Source organism: Abramis brama (genome assembly GCF_963993115.1).
Source record: "Abramis brama genome assembly, chromosome: 6".
NCBI lineage: Eukaryota > Metazoa > Chordata > Actinopteri > Cypriniformes > Leuciscidae > Abramis > Abramis brama.
Genome location: NC_139968.1, coordinates 23,372,651 through 23,398,912, shown reverse-complemented (window position 1 = coordinate 23,398,912; position 26,262 = coordinate 23,372,651). Strand labels below are relative to the sequence as shown.

The 26,262-nt window shown below is 38.4% G+C and overlaps 1 protein-coding gene across 1 annotated transcript; it reads left to right on the top strand.

The window, feature by feature from the left end:
- Window positions 1-1,551: 1,551 nt before the first annotated feature.
- On the top strand, window positions 1,552-26,262 carry gpc1a (glypican 1a). Its single transcript, XM_084117978.1, has 9 exons — window positions 1,552-2,108; window positions 19,178-19,336; window positions 20,612-21,009; window positions 23,190-23,355; window positions 23,505-23,635; window positions 23,779-23,916; window positions 23,996-24,126; window positions 25,114-25,289; window positions 25,958-26,262. The coding sequence occupies exons 1-9, from the start codon at window positions 1,952-1,954 to the stop codon at window positions 26,164-26,166; spliced, it is 1,665 nt and encodes a 554-aa protein (XP_083974104.1). The 5' UTR covers window positions 1,552-1,951; the 3' UTR covers window positions 26,167-26,262.

The window sequence follows — 26,262 nt, the reverse complement described above, 5'->3', positions numbered from 1 at the left end:
GATCACGTCCATTTAATATCCCACCTGAAAATCAATTGCCATGCAGGATAGTGTTCCAGTTGTCGGGGAAGGCGGCAGGGGGCGTCTGTTACCTCCTGCAGGTGTCTCTGGACCCCCAGCCCTTATCTTTTATTCCAACACAGGGCTGGACTTGTTCAGGGATGTTGGGAAATCCGAAATTCGAACGGATTGTTTCAATGAATCGACTCAAATGATTCATCACCTCAAAATGTTCTTCGAATTATTTATTTATTTATTTTGCTATGAAATTAATATTTTTACCTAAGTCACAGTGTTTATTACTATGTTTTTGTTAAGATTTCTTTTTTTCTTTTTTTTATTAAGCGAATATTAAAATGTATCCACGAAAAGATGTCTAGATATCCAGCTCACTATCTATCTATCTATCTATCTATCTATCTATCTATCTATCTATCTATCTATCTATCAAACCATCTATCGTTCTATCTATCTGTCTGTCTATCATCTATATATCTATCCATCTATCATTGTGTCTCTCTGTCTATCATTTATCTATCTATCTATCAAACCATCTATCGTTCTATCTATCTGTCTGTCTATCATCTATATATCTATCCATCTATCATTGTGTCTCTCTGTCTATCATCTATCTATCTATCTATCTATCTATCTATCTTTCTATTGTTCTTTATCTGTCTATCATCTATCTATCTATTGTTCTGTCTCTATCTATCATCTATCATTCTATCATTCTGTCTGTCTGTCTGTCTATCTATCTATCCATCATCTATATATCTATCTATCCATCTATTGTTCTGTTTCTTTCTATCTATCTATCCATCTATCCATCTATTGTTCTGTTTCTATCTATCTATCTATCTATCTATCTATCTATCTATCTATCTATCTATCCATCCATCTATTGTTCTGTTTCTATCTATCTATCATTCTATCTTTCTATCTATCGTTCTTTCTCTGTCTGTCTATCATCTATCTATCTATTGTTCTGTTTCTATCTATCCATCTATCGTTCTGTCTGTCTGTCCATCATCTATCATCTATCTATCTATTATTCTGTATCTATTTATCTATCGTTCTGTCTCTATCTATGTCTGTCTGTCATCTATCTATCTATCTATCTATCTATCTATCTATCTATCTATATCCATCTATCGTTCTGTCTCTATCTATCTTTCTGTCTGTGTTAGGGTATCTATCTATCTATCTATCTATCTATCTATCTATCTATCGTTCTGTCTGTATCTATCTGTCTGTCTATCATCTATCTATCCATCTATTGTTCTCTATCTATCTATCTATCTATCTATCTATCTATCTATCTATCTATCTATCTATCTATCTATAACCAGCCTAAGTTCACTGATCTTAACTAGTTATCCCAGTCTGTGCCCCAGTCAGACCATATTGGAAGACCAGCAAACCATCTCGTTTAAGCTGTTTTTCAACACTAAATACATTGTTTCTGTGAATAAGCGAATCGATTCGTCCGAATCATTCAAAGGAACCGATTCAAAAGAACGACTCGTTCGCGAATCGGACATCACTATTGTTCGGTGAGAACGGGACAGTAAAGAGACAGACAGCACAGGAGCGCGCAGCAGCAGCACTGAGCGCTTTAAACAGATATTCCTACAGCAGTATTTACTGTTTATACTACAGTAGCTACTTGTAGGGATATTATAAGTTATGCATTATTAATAGGCTAGTGAGTAAAGACATGAGCACCAGAAACAGATCCCCACCGGACTGATCAATAACACGCATCCTCTTTCATCAGGACCACCGGCTTTAAACCTGGACGTGCATTTACATCCCTAAACAAGTGGATTTTTACTATAGTATCCTGCTGTTGTAGGAAAAATCGGATGCTTTGATTCGCTGTGTGAAGTGTTGAGCATCAGCGTCAGTGGACTTCATCCTCTTCCTCAGTCTCTGGATCCTGGACACAATGGATCTGACAGCGGTCGCGCTGCTCGTGTCGCTCGTCTCCGTGTCTCTGTCTGCGGATAACGCGGGCGGCAAAGCGCGGAGCTGCGTGGACGTGCGCTCCTTCTACAACGGCAAAGGCTTCACGTTAAACGGCGTCCCGCAGTCCGAGATATCAGGTATGAATTATCAGTGATTGTTACAGGTACAGTACTGTCTCATTCATATTCAACACTAACATTTCTCTGTGTGTTGACTATGTTTATGTAGACTACACTCACGAGAATAATTAAGTATCTATCTATCTGTCTGTCTGTCTGTCCTGTTGTCTTCTGTCTGTCTCTCCACCTGACACGCTCCTTAATTTTAGGCAAGGTGCATGTTCTTATTGTCAAGTTCACATGAACAGATGGAGGGTCCCAGACAAAAGCTCTACTCGCCCCACCGAACAGAACAATAGACGAAACTGTAACTGCTGAAACAGGGCTACACCTGGCATAGTGTTGATCACGAGCAGCTTCCCCATTAAAAATGACCTTTCGTTTCATTCATCAGTTTCATATAGACACCCACCTGATGTCTGGATCCCCATGTGGTTTGAAAGAGCGTGTGCTGGAGCTCATCTCCAACAGTATGTGGTCCCTGTAGGTCATGTTACGATGAACACAGTGACGACCAGATTCGTAGGTTTTCCCCAGGGTTGCAGTCTAGGAGTAAAAAAAACCTCCCTGTAATTGCAATTTGTGGTATTAGTCAGTGTTGTTGGTGTTATTAGATACACAAAGGGCAGTGAGGGCAGTAAATGGTGGCATTTGATGAGCAAGTCTCATGATTTTCTTTGTCATTTGCAAGTAAAAGGCAGTGGCTGAAATCCGTGCAGTCAGCAAGTGGTTCGTAGCTGGAGCCAGGGATTTTTAACGTTCCCATTAGGGGCCAAAAAAAATGTTGGCAGGTTGTGAATCTGTCCCATGCATGCTGGGTAGTATGAAATCTGCCATCAATATTTATGACACAGCCATCTTTTTGATGACAGGTCGCACATTATAACCGGTAATATGTCACAAATCAGTTCGCGTAAACATGCAATTATATCAGTGCATGATGTGCTCCCAGTTTTTTTTCTTCCCAGAATTCCTCTGGGATGCATATGTCTAATTGTGCTGTGTGCCCAAGAAGCTAAAGGAGATAAATGATCGCACATGTGCCACACTCACACACATAAACACTTGTAAATAAAGCTCAAACCAGGAAGGAAACATTGCCAATATTCACAATGTACTTTTTCTGTAAGATAATGAAAATATATCCGTACAATATATATCCTGCCTCCTCGTTGTATTCCACACACACACACACACAAACACCTACTGTACACACAAACATCAACGCAACACCGCCTTCAGTAATAAGTGTATTTGAGGCATTATACATTGGCATCCTCAGCAGATTTGAGAGGCTGGGAGAAACAAAGAGTTCCTATTGGCCGAGAGGAAATTCTCAAGGTCATCGCCTGCGGTCTCAATGACAGAAGGGGGAGACGAGGAAAATGTAGCAAGTGCCGGCCGCCCACCACCGTCTCGCTTGAGACCGTCTCGTCATCTTTTATCCATTGTTCACACCGTCTGAATAAGTTGTTCGTTTAAAGCTTTAAAGTGGTTGACGGCCAGATTGTGTTTGTCTGCTTGAAGCGTTCATGTTTATTTAAATGAGATGCATTATAAGTTAGTGGCTAAATATAAATGACTTAAGTTGTGTTGTTTTTAATTTAGACTTTATTTCCATCACAAAACACAAAAGTAGATATTTATAGCATATGTTCAAGCTGCTCTTTTCCATACAATGAAAGTGAATGGGGACTACGGCTCTCAAGTAGGATTTTCTGTGAAGAACCTCTTAAATGTCTGTTCCTCATTCACAGCTTTAGAAGACTTGGAATAAGTCATTTGGATTACTTTTATTATGTTTTATTGTGCTTTTCGGAGCTTAACAGCCCCAGTCCCCATCCACTTTCATTGTATAGAAGAGTGCAGCGTAAACATTTTTCAAAACATCTCCTTTTGTGTTTCACAGAAGAAAGAAAGTCATAGTGGTTTTGAATGAAATTAGGATGAGTAAATGATGACAGAATCTTCCTTATTTGACTGAACTCTTAGAAATATGTCACGTTACAGACTTAAAATAAGTTGCAAACAACATTTCATGCTGAGTTTTAATAGTAAGTCAAATTGATAAATCGCGATTAATCGCATCTAACATAAAAGTTTGTTTACATAATATATGTGTGTGTATATCTATTATTAAATTTATATATATATCATATATATGTCTGTGTGTGTGTGTGTGTGTGTGTGTGTGTGTGTGTGTGTGTGTGTGTGTGTGTGCGCGTCTCTGTATATGTACATATATACACACACACACACACATATATATGTATAAATGTGTGTTTGTATATATATATATATACATATACATATACATATACAGTACATACACAGACATATATATAATATATATAAATTTAATAATGTATACACGTACATATTATGTAAACACAAACTTTTATGTTAGATGCGATTAATCGCGATTAATCGCGATTAATCGATTTGACAGAACTGGTTCATTTGCATCCAATTGCATGTTAATGTTTGCAATATTTTGACAACAAACTATGATTTTCACAGAATATTATACACAATGTTGTTTGAATGTTGAACTGACATTCTGGTTAGTTACACACTGTGTCTGAAATCGCATACTGTATAGTAGGCACTACATTCGGTTTGAAACTTACTTTACGACCATTAAAAAGGTACGTTCTATATAGTATGAATGTGTCTCGTTTCAATGAAATTCAGACGCACTACATCCACCATGTTGTGACCTACGGCATCAGTTGCGTTGCTTCACCACCAATCATAAATCTGTTGGCGAACTGTTTTTCACTTACTATATAGTAGTGAAGTATCGGACGCAGCGACAGAGTCGTCATTTCTGTAAGATGTTATTTTGATGCCTCTTTAACTGGTGTGACAGTGATACCCACACTGTGCATTCTGAGTTGGAGGGTTTGAGGTTTCCGCCGCATTTTGTTTTAGCATGTTTTAGAAAGAGCTGATCATAAAGCATCACCTAAAGGTCAGAGAGGAACCAGAGCTGAATGCCGCTGTCTAGAATTACCGACGCAACTGGTGTGTCTCCCATTTTTACAAACGCAGAGGCAGCGTATTGTTCAACGGAGGGGAATATGTGACACTTTGAGCCCTGCGGTCACTCAAAACAATGACAATCTCACATTTCCCTCAAGTAGGCCATGAAGATGTGAGTCGGGTGGGGATGTGTGCGACCTCGCGTTTGTTTGTGATTGTAACTTTGTTATTTATTTCCAGGTTTTGAAAGCGAGATCCGGGTATCCAAGTGTTGACGAATTAGTGATGTTTGGACCCTTGTAACCTGTAGCCTGGTTTCAGACCTCAGCGCTGGCTCATGTTTGCTGTTCTTCTATAGAGCGAGGCACACACCCATGAGCCCTGTGTGAAATGAAAGAGGCACACACCCATGTTCTCAGCCACACTGACACGCACACACATCCAACCCCCATAGATCAGACAGGGCAGGGGCCTGATTCGGTTAAGCTTTTTGCATATATCAAACACGTTCGCACATGCAAATTCAATAACACGGTCGTTCAGTGGAGAGTGACAATCAAATTCGCTCATTTGATGTTGTTAATTAGTTTTACGCATCTAATTTCTGTTTGCACGACTGTCACACATTTTAATCCAGTGGTAATTCCTCACAAATTATGGAATTATTAGGCATGAATTACCAGATCAATATTTTTATTATACTTATATACAATTATACACATAAAAACATATAATACATCATTTGAATATCACTCATAAATATTAATATATATATATATATATACATATATATATATATACATATATATATATATATATATATGAACTGATTTTATTATTATTCAAAATTGAATACTGTTAATAATTATTACTATTATATTTAATATTTTTATATATTAAGGTTTAATATATTTACAAAATATTCTGTCATGTAAATAAAAAAATGCTTCATATGATTCTAAATGAACTAAAATAATATGTACTGTAATATCAACTTGTGATCAATTTGGCTATATTAGTTTAGATTAAATGATTAAGTATGAACTGATTTCATTATTATTAAATGTAATCGTATATTATACATTATAATATTATTCATTTTAAAATGGAATATTATTAAGAAAAATAATTATTATATTTAATATTTTTATAGAATGTTCTGCCATGTAAACTAAAAATGAAAAATATGCTTCACGTGATTATGAATATATTAATAAAAAAATAATATTCACTGACATTGTAAAGTATGAACTAATTGAATTATTATTTTAAATTATACATTGTGTTGTTAATAATATTATTGATTCTAAAGTTTTTATATTATTAACAATTATTATTAATATATTTCATATTTTTATACATTAAGATTGGTTCTGTAATGTAAACTAAAAATGAGCTTCCTTTGATAACATTTAAATTAGTCATAACATTTACTGTAATATGACCACATCCACCTGGTTACATTAGTTTACATCAGCAAAAGTATTTTCATCATGTAGAAATAGTTCCTGAACATTTCATTTTTTACAGTCTAGTTTTAGTAGTTTCAGCCTGTGCTAATACACACAGTACCAAGAGATTTGTGGCGAAAGCTCATGTTTTGGCAGATGAATTGTGGACTCGTGATTATCGGAGCATAATTACACCTTCTCCCACACAGCTTCTCTCCCTCTGGCCCGCTGATTGTTCTTTTGATGCGCGGGGGTGTTTCTCAGCGGGGATCTGCAGTGCACCGTGAGGCTTGTTAGAGTCGAGATCATGCAGACATGATCAGATCTTACACCCTCTTGCCCTGCCACTGATCGCGAATAAAAACACACCTGCACTCGGAGGTACACGCAGCACCTGGAACCACTGACAAGCCTCCTTCTGTTCAAGTTTGGAACAGTTAAAAACTGGAGTAGACACTTCAAGATCTCTGAAAAGCATCGCTTGTGCCCTTAAAAAGTGTGGAGGATACGTAGACATTTCTTCACATTAAAAATACAGAATAAATACATTTTTCAATAAGGTTCTATTTGTCAACTACATTAGTTAACATGAACTAACATTGAAAAATACTTCTAAGCTTTTTTTAATCTCTGCTAATATTAATTTCAACATTTAATAATGCATTATTATACCTGAGCTAGCATGAACTAACAATGAACAGCTTTATTTTTGAGGATGACGGCATTTCCCTTGCATAATATATTATTAATATATATATATATATTGGGGGTCAAAAGTTTAGAATAATTAGAATTTTTAATGTTTTTCAAATAATTATTTTCTGCTCGAGGCTGAATTTAATAGTGTGAAATGTTAAAAAAAATGTAAAAGAACAGTTTTCAGTTTTAATATATTTTAAAATGTATATAATATGATAAAACATTAACAAATCTTTATTATTCCAAACTTTTGACCGCTAGTTTAATGTATTTTAAGATTGGAGGGTCTAAACGAAATATATCTTTAAAACTAGGTTCACATGACCTGCTTTGCTAGCTTCTACCCAGGGACATTTACATTTATGTAAAATCCAAAGCAACATCAATTCCATTCAATTTGATTAGTTCTTACATTCCCTGAGAAACTAACCCTTAGTCTTAGCATTGTTAGCGCTATGCGCTACTGTAGCAATGCCTCATAACAAAGAAGTGACAGTTGGACTTAAACCCAAAATTGTCAACAAAATCGACCCCCTTTTAACAGTTGATTAACCTACCTAATATATGTAGCAATCACTGAACATGTCATGTAGCAGTTAGCATTGAATTAGTTATTAACCCAGCCATGTTGATGTTGTATGTCGATAACACTCTTGCCTTACATAATTTAACACATTAAATCCTTGATTAATTCTTACTCTCCACAACTACAAAAGAAAACCCTGACACATTTGCTTGTTGAAAACAAATTCAGCTAGGGTTCATTGTTTAAGCTATGCTGTTAGCACCTCTCTAGCTGATTAAATGCATGAAATGGCTCCATTTGCGATTAGTCTTCACCAGCCGTCGACAAGTGTTCGTCACCTCATGCTCCTCGTGCTATTCACATTGTTGTGAATAATTCACAGTAGCGCCCAGTGTTCCTTCAGCCACTTTGCTCTGCCAATATTAATTGCACGTTTTTTTGCGTTAGCCAATTTGCTGTCAGGTTATCTCGCTGCCAACACGCTGGTGAAAGGGAAGAGAGGAGTGAGTGATGAAGACGGAGATGTGATTATTATCGCTGTCAGCTTCTTTGTTCGAGGAACATTATCCTGCTCGAGTGGCAGAGACACAGAGTGCTGTGCAATGTGTGTTGTCACTGGGATTGAACAAGATTTACTTAAGTGAGATTGAAAATATAACAAGTATGTGGATGTTCTGTGTGATTTTAAAGAAATTTGGGTCTCATTCTCTAATTATGGCGTGATTAATTCGTATTTACAAGCACAAGAGAACATCTCCCAAAATAGTTTTTTATCTAATTCACATCATGTTATGGTTTTAAGGTAATTTGCATAAACACGCCCACCTCCATATATGGGCTTTTCACACTATTTGTTACTTTTTACTTTTTTTCCGCCAAAAACCAGTTCAACAACCTCACAGCTTGAGCTTAATGCCACTTTTATTACTGTGTATAATGAACTATATTTAAGATGAAATAATCATGTATAAAATTTCATCTTAAAATTCATCTTAAAGAGTTTGCGTACTTGTTTTTTCCCCGTAAATTTAGAATAAGTTGAGTATGAAAGTTATTGATGAATGATGATTTGTTCTTGAAACTGTTCATACACAGATTTCACATGCAAATTTGTGGATATGCATGGTTAGTAAATGAAACCTTTTACCTTTTATCTTGTATCCGGTGTCCTAACAACAGGGACGCCAACATCAACAATTAGGGTTCTGGGAAGGTTTTGACATCATTCTCCGTTGACTGCATTAGTCAGGTAATCTCTTTAGGGTCTTGACATTGAGTGAATTATCAGTTCTTTACCATTTACTCATTAAGTGTCTCCTTGTAGTTGTATCCAATGAAGAAGAATGCCTGTCAGACTCTATTAAAGGTGAAAGTGTGACGTTCGGGACATGCTATGAATGTATTCCAAGAGTAGTGCTGAGGTTTAGTTTGATCACCGTAAACAGGCAGCTACTACCCAAAGCCTCCCATTAGCTACAGGAAATGTTAGCAAAACATGTTTTCCCTTCACTATTACCTTGTTTCCGTGTTTCGCAACTCAAAAATTAAGGTCTGTTTTGGTACAAAACAATGCTAACAATGCTAAATGCAAATAATACAATGCAACCAAATAGTCATGGGTTGTTAGAGAAGCAAAATAAGTGTGCTAATCATATGTGAGGAGAAAACATGTCCCAAATCTTTTGTTGTTGATGTCAAAGACAGTATGTCTAACTCTGTGACACTTTAGTGCCAATTCATGTCACTTAGGAGAAACTAGTCAAATAAACACCGACTGGTAGCATAGCATCCACGTTTCCTCTAATCATGAAAAAACGACCCAGACAGGTCAAAGATCACTCAGAAGTGGTGTCTGATATCTGAAATTGCAGTAAAGATGACCAAATTTGAGGTTGTAAAATGTTGCAACTGAGTTTTTTTTACAGTGGAACCGCTAATGCTAAATGCTAAAAGCACAAATAAATGTGTAGCCATTTCAAAAACAAAACGTATATATGCTCTCTGTTAAAGACACACTTGTGACTCAGTGCGTGACAGCTCGAGGATTAGGATTTCTTTAAGACTCAAATACTCTGTTCGTAATCCATGGGCTCGTAATCCAGATTTTAGCGGCGGCAAGCATGGCAATTTGAGATGTCTCAATGACGTTGTTAGAAAGCAAGGATTTCAAGTTAAAGAAAAGCACTCAAATGACCCCTTTACCTAGCATTAGCTTACGTTTTCAGTGGTCGGATAACGTTCAGATAGCACTTGAGCTGTCACTTTGACTGGCCAGGTTGTAAATGTTTCATAAATACATTTAAAAATGTTCCTTTTGTTTTTATTGGTCGTTAAAATACCCTTGTGAAATATATATATATATATATATATATATATATATATATATATATATATATATATATATATATTTTGCTCTCGGAATTTTAGTATGTTTAATATATATATATATATATATATAAATGAAAGATAAATATAATACTAATTTATATAATTATATGAATGTACTTTTTATAAAATAAAAATGCAGTTAAAAATAACTGAATCCAGCAGCCAAACACACTGTAATCCATTATATCTGTTCCTGGTGTTTTTTTTTTCCATTTGTCTTGACCCTGTCAGCCAATACGACAGACCATTAGGCTGATGAGATTTATTTATTGTGACATTTTTTATTGTTTGAGTGGAAGCAATTATGAAGAACTTATTATTTTGCATAATGGCTTGCCGTTTCAGTCACGGCACGTTTTCCTTGCTCACTGGAAGAACCTCACACACCGAATGACAGCCACTGCGGTCGATAAAACTCACTGAGGGATTATAAAATTAATGCATCATACTGAGAATGATGGGACATTATCATTTACTGTTTTTATAGTCTACTTAGTAAGCACATTCTCACTTTCTCCCAGCCTGGTGATTTGCGGAAAGCCCTGTGATTTATCGTTTTTTTTCCTGCATGGTATCTCTTCCTTTAGCTAATTGTACAGCAGTGTACTAGTGTGTATGTACCAGTGGTGATTACTTTAAGGCTATAGAGTGCAACAGCCAGTTCCGGTAACTTATAACTTATAAACTTATTATAAACGTATTATAAACCGATAACTTATAAACCTTTAAAGACAACCTTACTGTGAACTACGAAGTTGTTAATGGTATTTGATGGTACTTGCTTCTTTTGAAGGCATCATCCCCCATTATTTATAAATGTTTAACAGCGGAATTCGTTGTGAAAACTACATTACCCATGATGCTGCACAGAAAATTCCACCAATCAAGAGTCAAAACAAGCAAAACACACCAAAAGATCTCCTTAGCTCCGCCCACTCCCCTGAAGCACTGCAAATGTACAATGTAATCGAATCCCTATGCTCTCAAAATACTATATGCATATTTAAAATATATTGTTTTTATGTATAATCAACTTTTTTTAAATGAGTAGTTTTATATTTCCCTAACGTTTTTCCCATGCGGACGACATGGATGACAGCAGATTGCCAAAACAGCTCCTATATAGTGAGCTTTGCTCAGGCAAACGCAAGCAAAGCAGACCACGCAAAAGGTTCAAAGACTGTGTAAAGTCCAACACAGCTACCTACGAGTCCACAATAGATGAGCTGTGCAAAGTATCGTCATCATCGACATCGATGGACTACCAAGAGTTGTGGGGATGAAGCATTGAGCAAAAAAAAAAAGTTGGTAACCAACGCTTTTGTTAGGCTACTGATAGGACTGGAGTCAAAATATTATAAATTTTTACATGCGTAAAACTTTTTAATTGAGGAAAAATTACTAAATGCACATAACTTCAATATTATACAAATATATTTTGAGTTAAAAAACACCAGCCGCCATGGTACGTATAGCCTACCAGAGCTGAATATTTCAGCACCAAAATCCAGGCTAAAAATACTTCTTAAGAAGAACTGAAGCAACCAGACAGAAGTTCTTGTGGTCTTTCTCTTAAGTTTCTCCCTCTCTCTCTTCGTCTTAACCCCTTAGCCTGTTTTCCTCATCCACACTCTCACACGTGTCCTTGTCTCATACTCGATTAGAGATCAGGACGTCTGTTTTAACAAGATTTGGCAAACACTGTAATGTGCACGATTACAAGCGTTTTTTGCACACACACACACATGCACGTGTTCACTCGCACACGTGTTTGTCTAGGCAGCCGGGCAGAGTCTGAGCTGCGGTGTATTTTTAGATTTATGGAAACCTAGAAATGTCCAATTCAAAGAGCTGGGTTGTACGCTTAGCCATCTTTCACCATTAGCGAAGCAAGGCACACGTTTTAGAGCACATCCATAATGCATTGCTATGTGTCGTGATCTCAACAAATGCTCAAGAAGATGAAGTCGCTCGTATAAGAAACGTATCTTTCCTGCCTCAATGTACTGCCTGAAGCAAAAAAGGTTTATTAGATGTTGTTAATTCTGCTAAGATAATATGATATGCAGTCCAAATATACAAATTTAGTATACATTTTTCATTGTAGATATACTGCATTTCCGAAAGGGAACATTAAAGTTGTTTCAGAGCAAGTTATGTTTAGAACCCAGTTAAGAAGACAACTTTTTTCTTTTCTTTGGAATAACATGCAATTAGAAATTGCTCGCAATAATATTTTATAATCTTTCATGAACGTGTAGTAAAAAAGTAAATTAGCAGATTATGTAAATTAGCAGCAACAAACAGGTTTCCATAACACTCTCCTCTCTATCATTGGTCCGTCAATACAGATAGCCCCGCCCCAAACTCACATCATTGGTTGAGCCACTGTTGCTATGAGCTTGTCGGAATGTTCAAATAAAAAGAGTTTTGATTGCACCACAGTGTTCACAGGAAAACAACCAATGAATGTTTATTTATAGTTGTCTTTTACTTTAAGATGGGATGAGATTAAGTATTTTAACATCGGGAAAGATATTGCGATCTAAAAAAAAAGTTCAATAAACTTCTTGGTTTTTTACTTTTTGTACATGTTTTACCCCACACGCCTGTAATAGTGTTTTAAATGTTGGTGTTGCTCTTATCATTAAACTCGAATATCTAAGCTATGCTGTCTATGTAACACTAAGCTGTACTTTTTGTTTTAATAGTTTCCTAAAAGGCGCCTGTATATCATGTTCTATGTATAAAGTCAACAGGGCTGTATTTTCCGTTTGAACCCTCTCATATATTGTGTGTTATAGGATCATAGCAGCTCATTAGACCAACCTGTTATGGCCTTTATATTTCACACTCACTTCTGCTTCCTTGGTTCCCCTGGGTCATAAAACTGTAAACACGCATATGAGAGCAGACCATGTGCAAACTAAATCACAGTCAGGCCTGGGCAATTTTCACCGCCGATTATGGCCAGACCCCAGACATACCTCAGCTTGACGATCCTTCCCATTTACCAAAGAAAGGAAGGGCTGGCATCTCAGAACTACCTAGGAAATCAATTAAAAGGTGCTTTCCAGTGTTTTATAAGGCATACCGGGGCTTGCTCTGAAGTCGTCTCTTTTAGCACATAAAGCGAGTGGCCGTCAATCGCCTTTATTGCGGCTTTGTGCAAGGCCTGGTTCAGGGGTCACAAGCCCTTAACGTAAGACGGCACGGCACCCGGGACTCTTTGAGCAGCCCCGCGACTCAGCAGGGTAGCGGATAAGAGAGACCAGAGGCAGATGGTTAAGAAAGTGCGAGAAACCCAGCAGGAGGGGGGTAATGAGTGCTAATAGGCACAGGAAGAGGTTGAAGAAAGGTCACCTGGAAATGTGGCGGAAGACCAGATGAGAAACGGACAGGAGATTAAAAGAGTTGGCCAGAGGTGACAAAGGCCTAGATTAATTTTTATACTGTATGAGAACTTAATCCCTCATCAGTTTTTATTCCCCAACAGGAACAGATTATGATGTCGGGATGTCCTGGGCACGGATGCCATACACCGGAAAGGGAACAGCACATTAAGACGTTATCAAATTAGATCTTTCTGTTTACACAGAATTCAAGTGTAGACAGTTTAGCTGATCTAGTTTTGTTGCAAAGTATAAAGTGGTGTCAGACCCATCATAGAGTTCTTTGCTTAATAAAATGACCAAACTGTGACACAATTCTTGTCACAACTTTATTTTCTGTACTGTACACATTTTTTCTTTGGTTAAGGGGCAGGTACGTGAAGAGCATGTTAATTGTTGTTTTACTCAATGTGCAATTGCTTTTTAGCATGTAGCATGCTGATGTGTGTCATTGCTAGTTAGGAATTAGCTAGTCTAGTTCCTCAGTCAAACATGCGATGCGTCCGAAATCAAATACTTCCCTATATAGTATGTGAAAAACAGTACACCAAAAGAGTAGTATGTAGGCAAAAAGTCCCCGGATGACCTACTACTTCTGGCGAGATTCTGAAGTGTGCATATGATGGACACTATCCAATGCTATTTACAGGAACTGTATAAAACAACTGTACTGTTCTTGAAAATATGCACCATTTCTGCAGCTCATCAGGGCCCCCTACTGGTCTGGAGCCCTGGGGAAACGGTTGGCAGGACCGTGCGTTAATCCATCCATGCTTAAATTCAAATCCATGGTGCTGACACAAATGCGGAGGTGTTTGGCACACTTCTTTGACAGATACATTTTCTCTAGGTTACACACTTCCTCCCCCTTCTCTCTCTTTGTCTTCCTAACCTCATTTTTCTGCGTATTTTCCCAGTGTCCTCTGAGGACATTGGTCTGCTGGGGATTACAGAGATATTGCATTGTGTTCATTAAAGGCAGCTTATCCTCTTAATTGAGACCAATGTTTGGGCAAAGCACCATGTCACCCGTGACCTCATATTTAAAAAGAAGGTCAGATTCAAAGATTAGTTTGCGAATTGCGGCCAGCTTAGAGTTTTCTGTGCCAGAGTTGCTATCATGTTCTGATATGTGAGTAAATCAGACAATATGGCCGCATATACACTGTGTACCAATTCAGTTGGCACATGCATGTACCTAAACAACAAAAAACGAATACAAGATTATATTTAATGTATACATAGCCATCATGCTACATCGCTTCTTCATTAGATTTAGATTTTTGCATTTTCTGAAGAAAATTTGACAATTAACAATGCTAGGGTGGTTACCAGGGTGTTGCTATGTAGATTTTGAATCTTCTAAATGAGAATTTTGTCATTATTTTGGAGCACATTAGCTTATAGATAATAGTAAGTCTAACAAAAAACTTCCATTTTGATTTCATGGGGACTTTAAGGTGTTCTTAGTGTTTGTTACTGGCTTAACTCAAAAAAGCTCATTCTTATTTCTGTGATATTCTCGGTCACTCCTTCAGTAATTCTGTGGTATTTTTTTTTTAGTCGTTCATATAATTTCACAAACTTCTTCTTAGAAAATAAGAGTCATTTGTAGATAAGTCAGTATGTTAGTGCTTGAGTTCCACTTTTGTACTTTGAATAAACCTCTGAATGGGTTTCCATAAATTATTTTACTGCTTGCTGAGCTTGTTCCTGAGAGTTGTGCTATGTGGTACTTGTGTGGTAACGCGGGTGTGGCGTTTATAAGTCTTCCAGAAGGGCTTGGTTGGAAAGCAAGCTTACCAAACACTTTCTCACTCCTCAGAGACACCCTGTTAATCAGGCATGGAGGACATGAGCATGTTTTTTTGGCCAGCGCAGGGATTTAAAACCTCAGCCAGCCTCACCTGTAGATCCCCGCGCACCTGCTTCTGGTAAACCGGTGCCTGAGGCAGCCTTTGCTCTCATCTCAAAGGAGTCCACGCAAATCCTCTCCCAGGAAAAGAAGGAAAGGACGGAGATGGGAAAATAAAAGAACTATTCACATTGGTATGCCAGGGGCTTTGAAGATGAACTTGAAGAACATCCCTCTAAAGAACTTCCTCTTACTGTTTGGTTGTTCATTTTTAAAACGAGGCCGTCTTTTTCTTCTGAAGTCAGTCCAAGTCAAATTTCAGAAGCCGATCCAGAAAGCACTGAGGCTATTTTAGTCTGATGTGTCAGTGCTTCTTTATGAATTAGCGCAGATTTTCTTGTTGGAATGTGGTCAACAGAACAGGCTCGTAAAAATCATTCAGCATATTGCTATGCAGTTTCTAGGGTGTTCTCAATGTAGGTATAGGTCTATGATCATTTTTGGACATTTTTTTTTGTCCTCCAGGTCAATTCCAGAAACTTTTTTTAAGTATGTGAATGCAGATGGTACTACCTACGTTACTTTTACAGGTCATCTCACTGAGAAATGTTTTTTCCCAGTGCTTTGTTCAAAAGCCCTTCATTCTTTTTAATGAACTTTTCAAAAGCTGATACCCTGATGTATTTTGCAGCATGTAAGCAAATATCAAAGAGGCATGCAAGGGAAAAGAATGGAAAAAGAGCAGTCAGCACAACACCGCATGGAGCATTCATTTGATTAAATAGTCACCGGCCCTGAAGGGATTGCGCCAGTTGGGTTGAAAGCTACCTGCTAACAGTTTAACTTGAAGGGATTTGCTTCATCTGACACTACACAAGGCCTGTTTGTCATCCTGCTCGACTATTTGTCTCTCTGTCCATCTCTAACAATTAGGCTGTCTGAAGAAACCTTTGATTTTTCTGGGCAGACTGAGGCGGCTGACAGGTGATTCTCTGTCAGGCTTTGATTAAGGGTCTTGTTCATTTGGCAGCCTGTCGATTTTCATCCAACGGCATGACACCGCTCAAGGAGGCTCAAACAATGTTTATTCAGAACAGAGAAGAGATAATTCCTCTGGATTTATTTTTAGCTTATTGCCTCGGCAAACGTCCTGCATTCATATAGAAATGCATCATCTCTTGATCTGCCTGGAATTATGGTAGATTCAGTTTGCTCTTGCACACACAAGATCAGCCTCTGTTAGTCTTTCTTCCTGGCTACGTTCAGAATGCAATACTAAGAATGCTTACTAAGCAGTATACACTGTATGCCAGGGTGTATTCAGTTAATTCCAAGAGGTACGGTCTCTATATTTCCTTCCCAGTGGAGGTCCAGACAATACTTTTTTGCAAGAGCTATACATTTCCATCAGGGAAGCCATACATTTTTTACGCTCTTTTCACTGCTAACTTCCCTCCGTCTCGTTCACTCGCATGTACGTCATTGCTTATGATGCACAAGTGCCCACTACTGGTGGAACCCTTGCTATGTGTTTCAATGGAATGCCTTAAATCCTTGTTCACTTAGAATCCACAATGGAGTGATTTATTATTTACAGTCTAATGAATTTGTTTTACGCACAATTCTATAGGCCTGTGTGTATGCTTGGGCTGTTAGAGCAAATATAAAAAAGGTAGCTACAAGTATTATGTTGTTAAATGTCAAAATAACTCCAATATCATACCCTAGAGTTGTGTAGGGTGGGGGTAAATTAAGCGTGATCTGCTGTGACGTCACAATCGTGGTGCATTGAGGTCTATGGATCTGCCTGAAGTGTACATATTGAGTAGACTCGCTCCCTCTGTAAAAATCCAGGGTCTATCAAAATAAACTTCCCTTGTCCACTTGACGAAGTTAAACGCACTTCAAAATGGCGGATTCTCCCGAGGGGACGTACTCATGTCTAAAAGTGGAGTTAAACGCAGCCATAGTTAACTGTTGATATGCTTGTAGTTCTGACTAATATCATCCAGTTTAATGGGACTGACATTTAAAGAAAACTCTATCGCCCCCTTGAGTACTGGAGTTTGCTAATGCCACAGAAATGCAAGAACGTAAATATAGGACCTCACTGTTTAATTTGCGTATGCATAGTTGTGTAGAATTTGTTCTCAATGATCATACAGTAGATGTGAAAAATTTTAGGATTGTGCTAAAACTATGCAGTTGCATTGTGAGATACAGTAATCTATCCAGCATGCTTAGGTTGTTTTTCTTTCTCACTATTTTAGTTTCTTTTCGTATGTGTTTAGTTAATGTGCAAAGCAAGATCCCAGCTGTAATGTAAGTGTGCATACATCTATGGTTGTGCGGTCACATTGTCGGCACAGACTCTTACTTTGTGTGCCAGAGCGGGAAGAAAAGCTTCATCTGTCTTGTGTCTCGCGGTCCCTCGTCAGTACACATTGATATACAGGCCACACTCCCGTGCTGCTCACGGACTGCAATGAAGGGCCCGGGATTTGATGCATAATGACACCGAAGGCTCTTTAACACCACAAAATGCAGAGCGACACGCTGAAAATGATCTTGGGATATCACCACTTGTTGATGTACAAGCGTACACATTTAAAAACAGGCTCATTACATGCGTGCATGTGATATAATGCAGCTGAGCATGTTTGAAACCAGGCCTCGTTGAAAAAGGTTGTATTAGCAATTAAAGAAAAAACACGCAAGCGAAACATGGTCAGGTCAAAGTGTCTGAATAAATTTTGGTCCCAAATTTTTAAACATTTTACTGGTAGTCCACTGTATGAAGGATTTTTGGGTATAATATGTCACAGTTTACTTTATTTTCCTATCCTCAAAAAATATTAAAAATCTGGTGTCTGAATAATTTTTGGTTTGACTGTATATATAAATTTGTTTCAGTGTTATTTCAATTAATGAAAATAATTTTTATGCTTTGGCTTTAGTTAACAATAACAACATTGACAGACACATTATAAAACCATTAATTTATTGTCAGTGATTAAAAGTAACAATGCTTGGGCAAAGGCTTGTGTAAAATAATCTTGAGTGGTCCTGTACGTCTTCTTACCATACTTTTTATTTCTATAAATAAAATATTACCTAAAAGACTTGCACTCTAGGCTAAAGTGCATTTGCACAAATAACATTTCTTGCTACTAAACTGCAGATACACCAAGAAATCTGATTGGATAACTCTTTTAGGTTGACCATAATATTGCAAAGCAAATATTTTAGCCCCTCTGCTGCAGTCTTACCACGGCGAATGCATAAAATTGTGCTTCTCTGTGATTTTTCACTCTCGCTGCAGTCAGACGGCATAAAAAATGTATGGTAGCGATAGCATCTCTCGCTCTAGTTCCCTAAGTCATGACCCAAGACAAGCTTAAATGGGAAAGTTGTTTGCTAACTGTCAGCCGGATCCAAGAAGCTCTTGCTCTCTAGAGGATCTCATTGACCCATTGCTCTGTGTTCAGTGATGAAGCTATTTTGAAAACTTAGCAAGCTAAGTTAAAGCTACTAATAGTTAAACTACAGTCAAGCTACCCTTTAGTAAGTAGACAGCTAAACTACAAGATACTAATACAATTAGCTAATATATAACATTAAATATCTGTTTTATTTCTTTTGTGGAAGTTTGACATTAAGTTTAACATTTATTTCAAATCTTATGGAGCTTGATATAGGCTATTATGTTATTGGAGTAACTGGCATCTCTGGTGCTGTAACTAGGTTAAAACCTCTGCTTAAATCGTATTATCTTTCTATTCCATCTTCAGGCGAGCATCTCCGCATCTGCCCGCAAGGTTACACCTGCTGCACCAGTGCCATGGAGGAGACGCTGTCGAATCTAAGCCGCCGAGAGTTCGAAGGCCTGGTGAGGGAAGCAGGACGCTCCATTCAAGCCTCGCTAAATGCCCAATACAGGACCTTTGACAGTGAGTCCACTACTGGAGTTAAATGTACTCAGTCTTACAGTTGGTCGTTGTGTTTGCAGCTGCTAACACGTCTGCTCAGTTTTTCCACTGTATGGGCGGCTATGTTAGCAAAATGATTTTCAAATAATCCAAATGTTTAAGGTGTCATTTCTCCACCCACAGCGCAAAGTTGAGGAAGAACAGAGTAGCGACTGCAGCAACTCGCAAAGGAAATGAGATTTAGAGGTTTTACAGTGTACTTGTACTGTCACGGACAGCTTTCTTATCTAGAGCAGTAGTTTATGAAACTTCATCTGCTTTTAGTTAACATTTTTCATTTATCCATCTGCGGGGGCTAACGAATGTGAAGGGTTAAACAGTTGCAGTACTTTGAAGCCCAAATTCGCTCCTGGTTTGTGTCATTGTAAGCCTAGATAAAAGGAAAACTCTGAAGTTCATATGCCTTCACACCGAGTGGTCCTCGGAGGGCAATTACAGTGGGTTTTTATAGCTTTTTACAGCAGTGCACCATTTAAGCTTGATAAACTGTAGTGACGCCAATAATGATAAAGAGATTTAGATGTAGCTTTTCAGTTTCATGACCCAAATCAGATACTTCCTGCATCCCATAGAATGAGAATGCAGCAATCATACGCGCATATACATATACATATATATATATATATATATAAACCAGTTATATTAATTATTAATGCAAGAATGGTAATTATTAAGTTACCTGAATGTTGAACATATAGTACATGTTATTGATATTAATGATTTGTGTATTTCATCTTATAAATCCCACTAACAGGCAAAACATGCGCTTGTTCAAGAAAGTTTTCAAGCAGTCCGTAACTTTTGGCGCTCTAGCGGTTAATAAACAGAACTGCATCCGTCTTGCAGAAGAACACTGTAGCCAGAGCTACTTCTATTGCAGGTACTGGGCTGCTCCGCAGCGGTACGACCCGACAGGTCTAAAATAGTCTGAATATAAACACTTATTATTGGTGTACCATAGTGATTAAGGATAAGACAAAAACACGGTTTGGAAAATGGATTCATGATGTACTCGCTTGTTATATAAATTTGTAAATTTTGAACACAAAAAAAGTTATGGACTGCAGCTTTGAATGAATATTGTTTGTAAGTTATATTAAAAGCTATGTAAAATATTCAGTAGTCAGGGTGCTTTAATGTTGTTGTACTGAAATCTGCAACAATATGGACTCAGTTGCATGTGATTTCTTTATTAATTTCACTCTATGATAAGTGACTTCCTTTATGTCATTTCAGCATACTTTCTGGAACTTCTAAATGGCTCTGAACGGTGGTTGGAGGAGGCGTTTGTGGCCGCTCTGGGGGAGTTGTACCGACCTAATGCAGGAGTGTTCCGTGACCTCTACGCCGACCTGCGTCGATATTACAGTGGTGCCGCCCTGAACCTTGAGGAGATCTTGGACGAGTTCTGGATGAAGCTCCTGGAGCGCCTTTTGAAGGCGTCTGACCCTGAGACCGCCTCGCTGCTCTCTGATGACTTCCTGGAGTGTGCCTCCAAGCAGACAGAGACCCTTCGTCCTTTTGGAGATGCCCCACGTGAGCTGAAGGCCAAGCTGGTGCGGGCATTCATCGCTGCTCGGGCATTTGTCCAGGGCCTTAATGTGGCTGGAGAGATTGTACGGAAGGTGTCTCAGGTATAGTGGATTATTTTTCTTTTGTAGGATGGTGTGATGTAGGCTCAGGGCTGTTAACCAGAAGGTTGCTTGTTTGATCCCCTCAAGACCATACTGCCCTTGAGCAAAGTAATTAATCCCAGGGTTCTCCAGGGTGACAGGCGGCATTCATGCATGAAAGTTAAAAACAAACGTTCTACTAAATAAGTTAAAAATAAAAAACCCAGAGTTTACACTTGGTAAGACCACCTTTAGCAGTATTTCCAGTCCCTACCAGCATTTAACATCTTTGAAGCTGGAAGATTCGCTTTTTGGTAAAACCATTTGTGAGCAAAAAACGTTGAGTAAGTTCAATAGTGCTCAACTGAATTGAGGTCTAATTTTCTTGATTTGTAAGACCCACCAAATGTCTTTTACATCTTTGTTCTGTAGAAAGATGAGTCGTCTACCAATCATTCTCAATGCTCTTGCAAACCATATCATATTTTGCTCCAGAAACCATACTGTCATTGATATTTCCAAATGAGTATTCCAATGTGACTTCTTGGGGTAGGTTTGCACCAAATATAGCGCTTTACATCAAAGTCTTATAAGACCAGGGATTCTCCTCCAAGTCATTGAGTCTTTGACATGCCTTTTGGGCAAATACCAACAAAGAAGTGATAACAAAGACTTCCATCTTCCACATTCCTTACGAGCCAGATTTGTGTTTCTGTTCTTGAAGTGCTATTGTTGCCTCCTGATAGTTTCTCCCATCTATTTATTCTATAAATGTAACTCTTTAGTGTTGCCAAACTCTTCTTGTCCAGACACCCAGTTCTGGAGGAAGTTCAATTCTTTGCAGATGAACAGTTGTTTCATATTTTCTCACATTCATAATGACAAAGATCACAGTGCTTCAAGGTATATTTAATGTGTCATGACCGGTATTTTTTTAAGACCTTTGCCTCAGATTTGATTATAATTATCATTCAGTTCTGCGGTTAGGGTGTTGCCTTGGAAAAGAAGTGTGTATTCTCCTAGAGACAGGTGTATTTGACATTAGAGTTCTACGGCAAGGGGAAAAAATCTTCAGTGAATCATTGTTCCATGGTGTAACACTGTAGAATTGAGATGAAACTGAAGACTCTTTTATATGTGGCTTAAACTCATATATGTCGTTCTTTGATTTAATGTGCTGCAAAACTGTAGAAAAAAAATATATCATGCATACCATTGAATGCCATACCCTCAGTAGGTGGTCTGGTTTCACTTAAAGAGGGCAGAACCTAGTTGTCTTGAATGTCAATCAATAGATACTCCCAAATTAATCAATATTGGATCCATGACATCAGGACAAATGGCTACACTGCAGCATTCCCGAAGATGTTTGCCTCAAACCAACACAAGGAAATTTAGTCCAAGTCCTTAGTGGCTACCCTACCCTTCCCTAGAACTCCCTGCTGCTTTGACAAATGAATGTAGGGCGCAATGGTACTACTCTGTTCTTTAAGGGATTTCTTACAGAATTGGATTTAGTCTCCTGGTGCCAAACTCTCGGGAGATTCCTGCTAAGCAGACCTAAATTCTTGCTGATGTTGGAAATATATCAGTTCGCAATATTGAATGTCCTCTGGAAATGGCTAAGTTATTTTATGTTGTCATATGTAAAAGCTGGATCCATTGCATGGCACATTTAGATGGATTATTTAAATGGCTTAAATGTTAAATGTTTAGTCATAGCTGTTTTCGCATTTGCATCAGTAGCATGCGAGGCAGGTTCACACATGGTTGTCATAAAATGATTCAACTGAAGTTGCCTTCGGCTAATATACAGCATGATTACTCTGCCTTCCACACTTGGCTTTCCCAAAAGACTTAAAAATTACTTTTAAGTTTTTCTTGCAAAATACAGTAGATGACTTGAATCCACATGCAGGTAATAAGCAGGTACTGTAACATTCAGGAAATCAAGCGTCCTCACAGCAAGTGATAACATATGCCAGTGTTCATGTGCAATTTACTAATAACAAACTTGTTTAGCTGATACTAAAAGGACTTGCATGCTTTTATTACGGGAACAGTTCCCCCGAAGCAATACTGGGCTAATTGCCATGCTCACAGTGTTGTTAGTTCATTGATTAACAACCAAGGCTTCAACCAAATGTTGTTCTTAAAAAAAATAAAAAGTGTATGGCAACTAATGCCAACTTTTCCCATAGGTTCCTCTGAGCACAGAGTGCAATAGTGCCATTATGAAGCTGGTGTACTGTCCTCATTGCCGAGGTCTGGGATCGGTCAAACCTTGCGTCAACTACTGCAAGAACGTCATGAAGGGCTGCCTGGCTAATCAGGCAGATCTAGACACTGAGTGGCAGAGCCTTATAGGTAAAGCAGAGATTATACCACATTAACTCTTACTCTTTTGTTGATTGCTTGATTTCTATTTTTGTTGCATCACACTGGGTAGCTCGAGACAGAAAATTTACTTGACACTGTTAATTTGTCCACACATTCTGTTGTTTTCAATCAATCAGAAACCATGCTACAGGTGGCCTCCAGTTTTGGTGCCGAGCCCAGTATGGACACGGTGATCTATTCAATTCCCGTGCGAATCTCAGAGGCAGTTCTCGCCATGCAGGAGAACATGGAGATCTATACAAGCAAGGTTAGGACATTGGAATTAAGCATCTATTTTAAATTTGTGTGAGTGGGTTAGATTGAATGCACTTGAGGTATGAGGTTAAAGATTTATTGATCACGTAAGGGCCATTTGTACAAATATACACGTTAGTTTGTGTTGCGTTTCAGGTTTTCAAGACTTGTGGGGACCGTGGTGAGGAAGGCACACCAAGCTCAATATCTGAGGAGCCAAAGAAGAAAGGAAGTACAGTTACTGCCCTGGAATACAAACCCAGCCCCAAATCTGCAGCCAGACTGGAGGTGCAGGTGTGTGCATGTGTGGCAATTTCTGGCCAACTTTTATGAGATTTATACAATGTTATTTAAGTGTGTGTGTAATTCCCAGGTAACAGACGTGTCCAGCAAACTCAAGGAAATGCAATTTTACTGGATCCAACTCCCTTCGGCTCTGTGCAGCGGTAAAACGGCATCCACAACCGGCGCTGATAAATGCTGGAACGGCATCACCAAAGCCAGGTATTATATCTAAAATCTTCTCATTCTACAAAGAGAGGTGTTCATTCAGCTGGTCAGTACGTGTAATTTGCAGTTTTATACTGTATATTCAATCAATTTACATGCTTCTCAAGCCTAAAGAGATGTGCAGGATTTTGATGGATGACTATTAGGATGAACGCACATTATGAATTTATAGATCGTTACTCATGGTCAGTGCTGGCTTGACTGCATCCCTCCCTCTTTTTGCAGCCAAAGTCGTTAAATTGATTGTTTAGCTATCACTGCCACAGAACTGAACTCCCATTGCCCAAAGTCATCAGAAGTGATTAATCACTGGATGCGGTTTAGATGTGCGTTCATTTGAGAAGATTTAAGAAAGTACAGCCAAACAAGCTTTATTTTTAGTCATTACTAATACCTATTAGCTTCGTATAACCAAATTTGCAATCTCCTGAGGGTAATTAATGCATACTGGTATGTGATTAGTGGTGTTTGCTAACGCAAGCATCCCTATTACTATTAGATTACTATTAGTCATAATTATGGTTCATGCACAGAAAAAGGAGGGACTTGAGACAAATCTAAAGACTAGAATATCATAGAGACTTGGGGACATAGAGCTAAAACACTGTAGCAACCACATAGCAGATCACTCAGAAAACCATAGCAACATAATAAAAACAGCTCAAAACATCACATAGCAACATATCTGAACACCCTAGGAACATAGCAATGAATTAAAAAAAATACTCAAACTCTTTAGCGACATGCTAAAATCAGAACGCTTAAATAAGTGCACCAAAAACCACTTAGTATTGTAGCAGCAGGTTTTGCTCACTCAAGAGCCACACTAGCATGACACGTTGTAATCTAGTTTGTATTACTGATGTGCTAAACTGTTTTTTTATTTCAGTTTAAGACCATAAATAGTCAAAAATGTAATATAAAATCCATTAACATAATGTGCGTGACTGAAATGGTTCTGGAAAATTGATTTTTCTGCAGCTACCTCCCAGATGTCATGGGTGATGGGCTGGCCAATCAGATTAATAACCCAGAGGTGGAGATCGACATCACCAAGCCTGACAGGACTATACGTCAACAGATCATGCTGCTGAAGATCATGTCAAACCGCCTGAAAAATGCCCTCAACGGCAACGACGTGGATTTCCAAGACACAAGTATGTAGCTAAACATGCTAAAGTGCTAAAATAAGAGCTGTGTAAACATCACTCACCTGGCCTCATGAGGTGCACTAGCGACTGACGCTAGAGGCTGCGATCTTAAGCGTCTTTGTTAGCACGCCCACCTCCCATGCCGGAAACGCCGGTTTGAATCCCACTGGGAGAAGGATGAGTAGAACCGGAGCGGTTAAATTTGGTGCCGTGACCCGGATGGGAGTGAGGGTTAAGGGGTGAGGGTATGAAAACCTCACTCCCCTGGCCTCACTAGCGACTGACGCTGGAGACTCAGGTCTTTAGCATCCTTGTAAGTGCGCCCGACTCCTATGCCTGAGACGCCGGTTCGAATCCTGCTTGGAGCGAGTCAAGTAGGACCGGTTAACCTAACTACACTGCATTGTGAATGATAATCATACAGTGGGCTTCATGCAACCTGGGCATGAGAACAAATTTGTGTAAATCATTCAGCATCAATTAAATTTATTCAATTCACTAGTTCAGTTTGTTCTATTATTGTTACATGAATGAGGCCCAATGATGCAAAATTTGGCACGATTTTGTCTTTCCGTAGTATTCCGCAATTTCATGTTAATTAGATTAGACCATTACTTCTGTGACCTGTTTTGCACCAGAGTAATTATCATGTTTTTCCCATAATGTGCTTCTAGGTGATGATTTCAGTGGCTCAGGAAGCGGCATGTGTGCGGACCACCTGTGCATCCGTGGTAGACCTCCGGTATTTGGGCCGAAAACGGACAGGCCCAAACTCTATGCCTATAATCCTGAAAACAAAAGAGTCAAAGGATCCGGAAACCAGATTCAACCCTCCGTCATCTTACTGGTTCTGTTACTCGCGAGTCTACTGCTCAGGCGATAATGGAGACGCTAAATCGAACTTTGGGATCTGGGTCAGGAAATTTGGGATAGGACAAGGAATGTAAAAAAAAAAAAAAAAAAAAAAGAATAGCGAAAA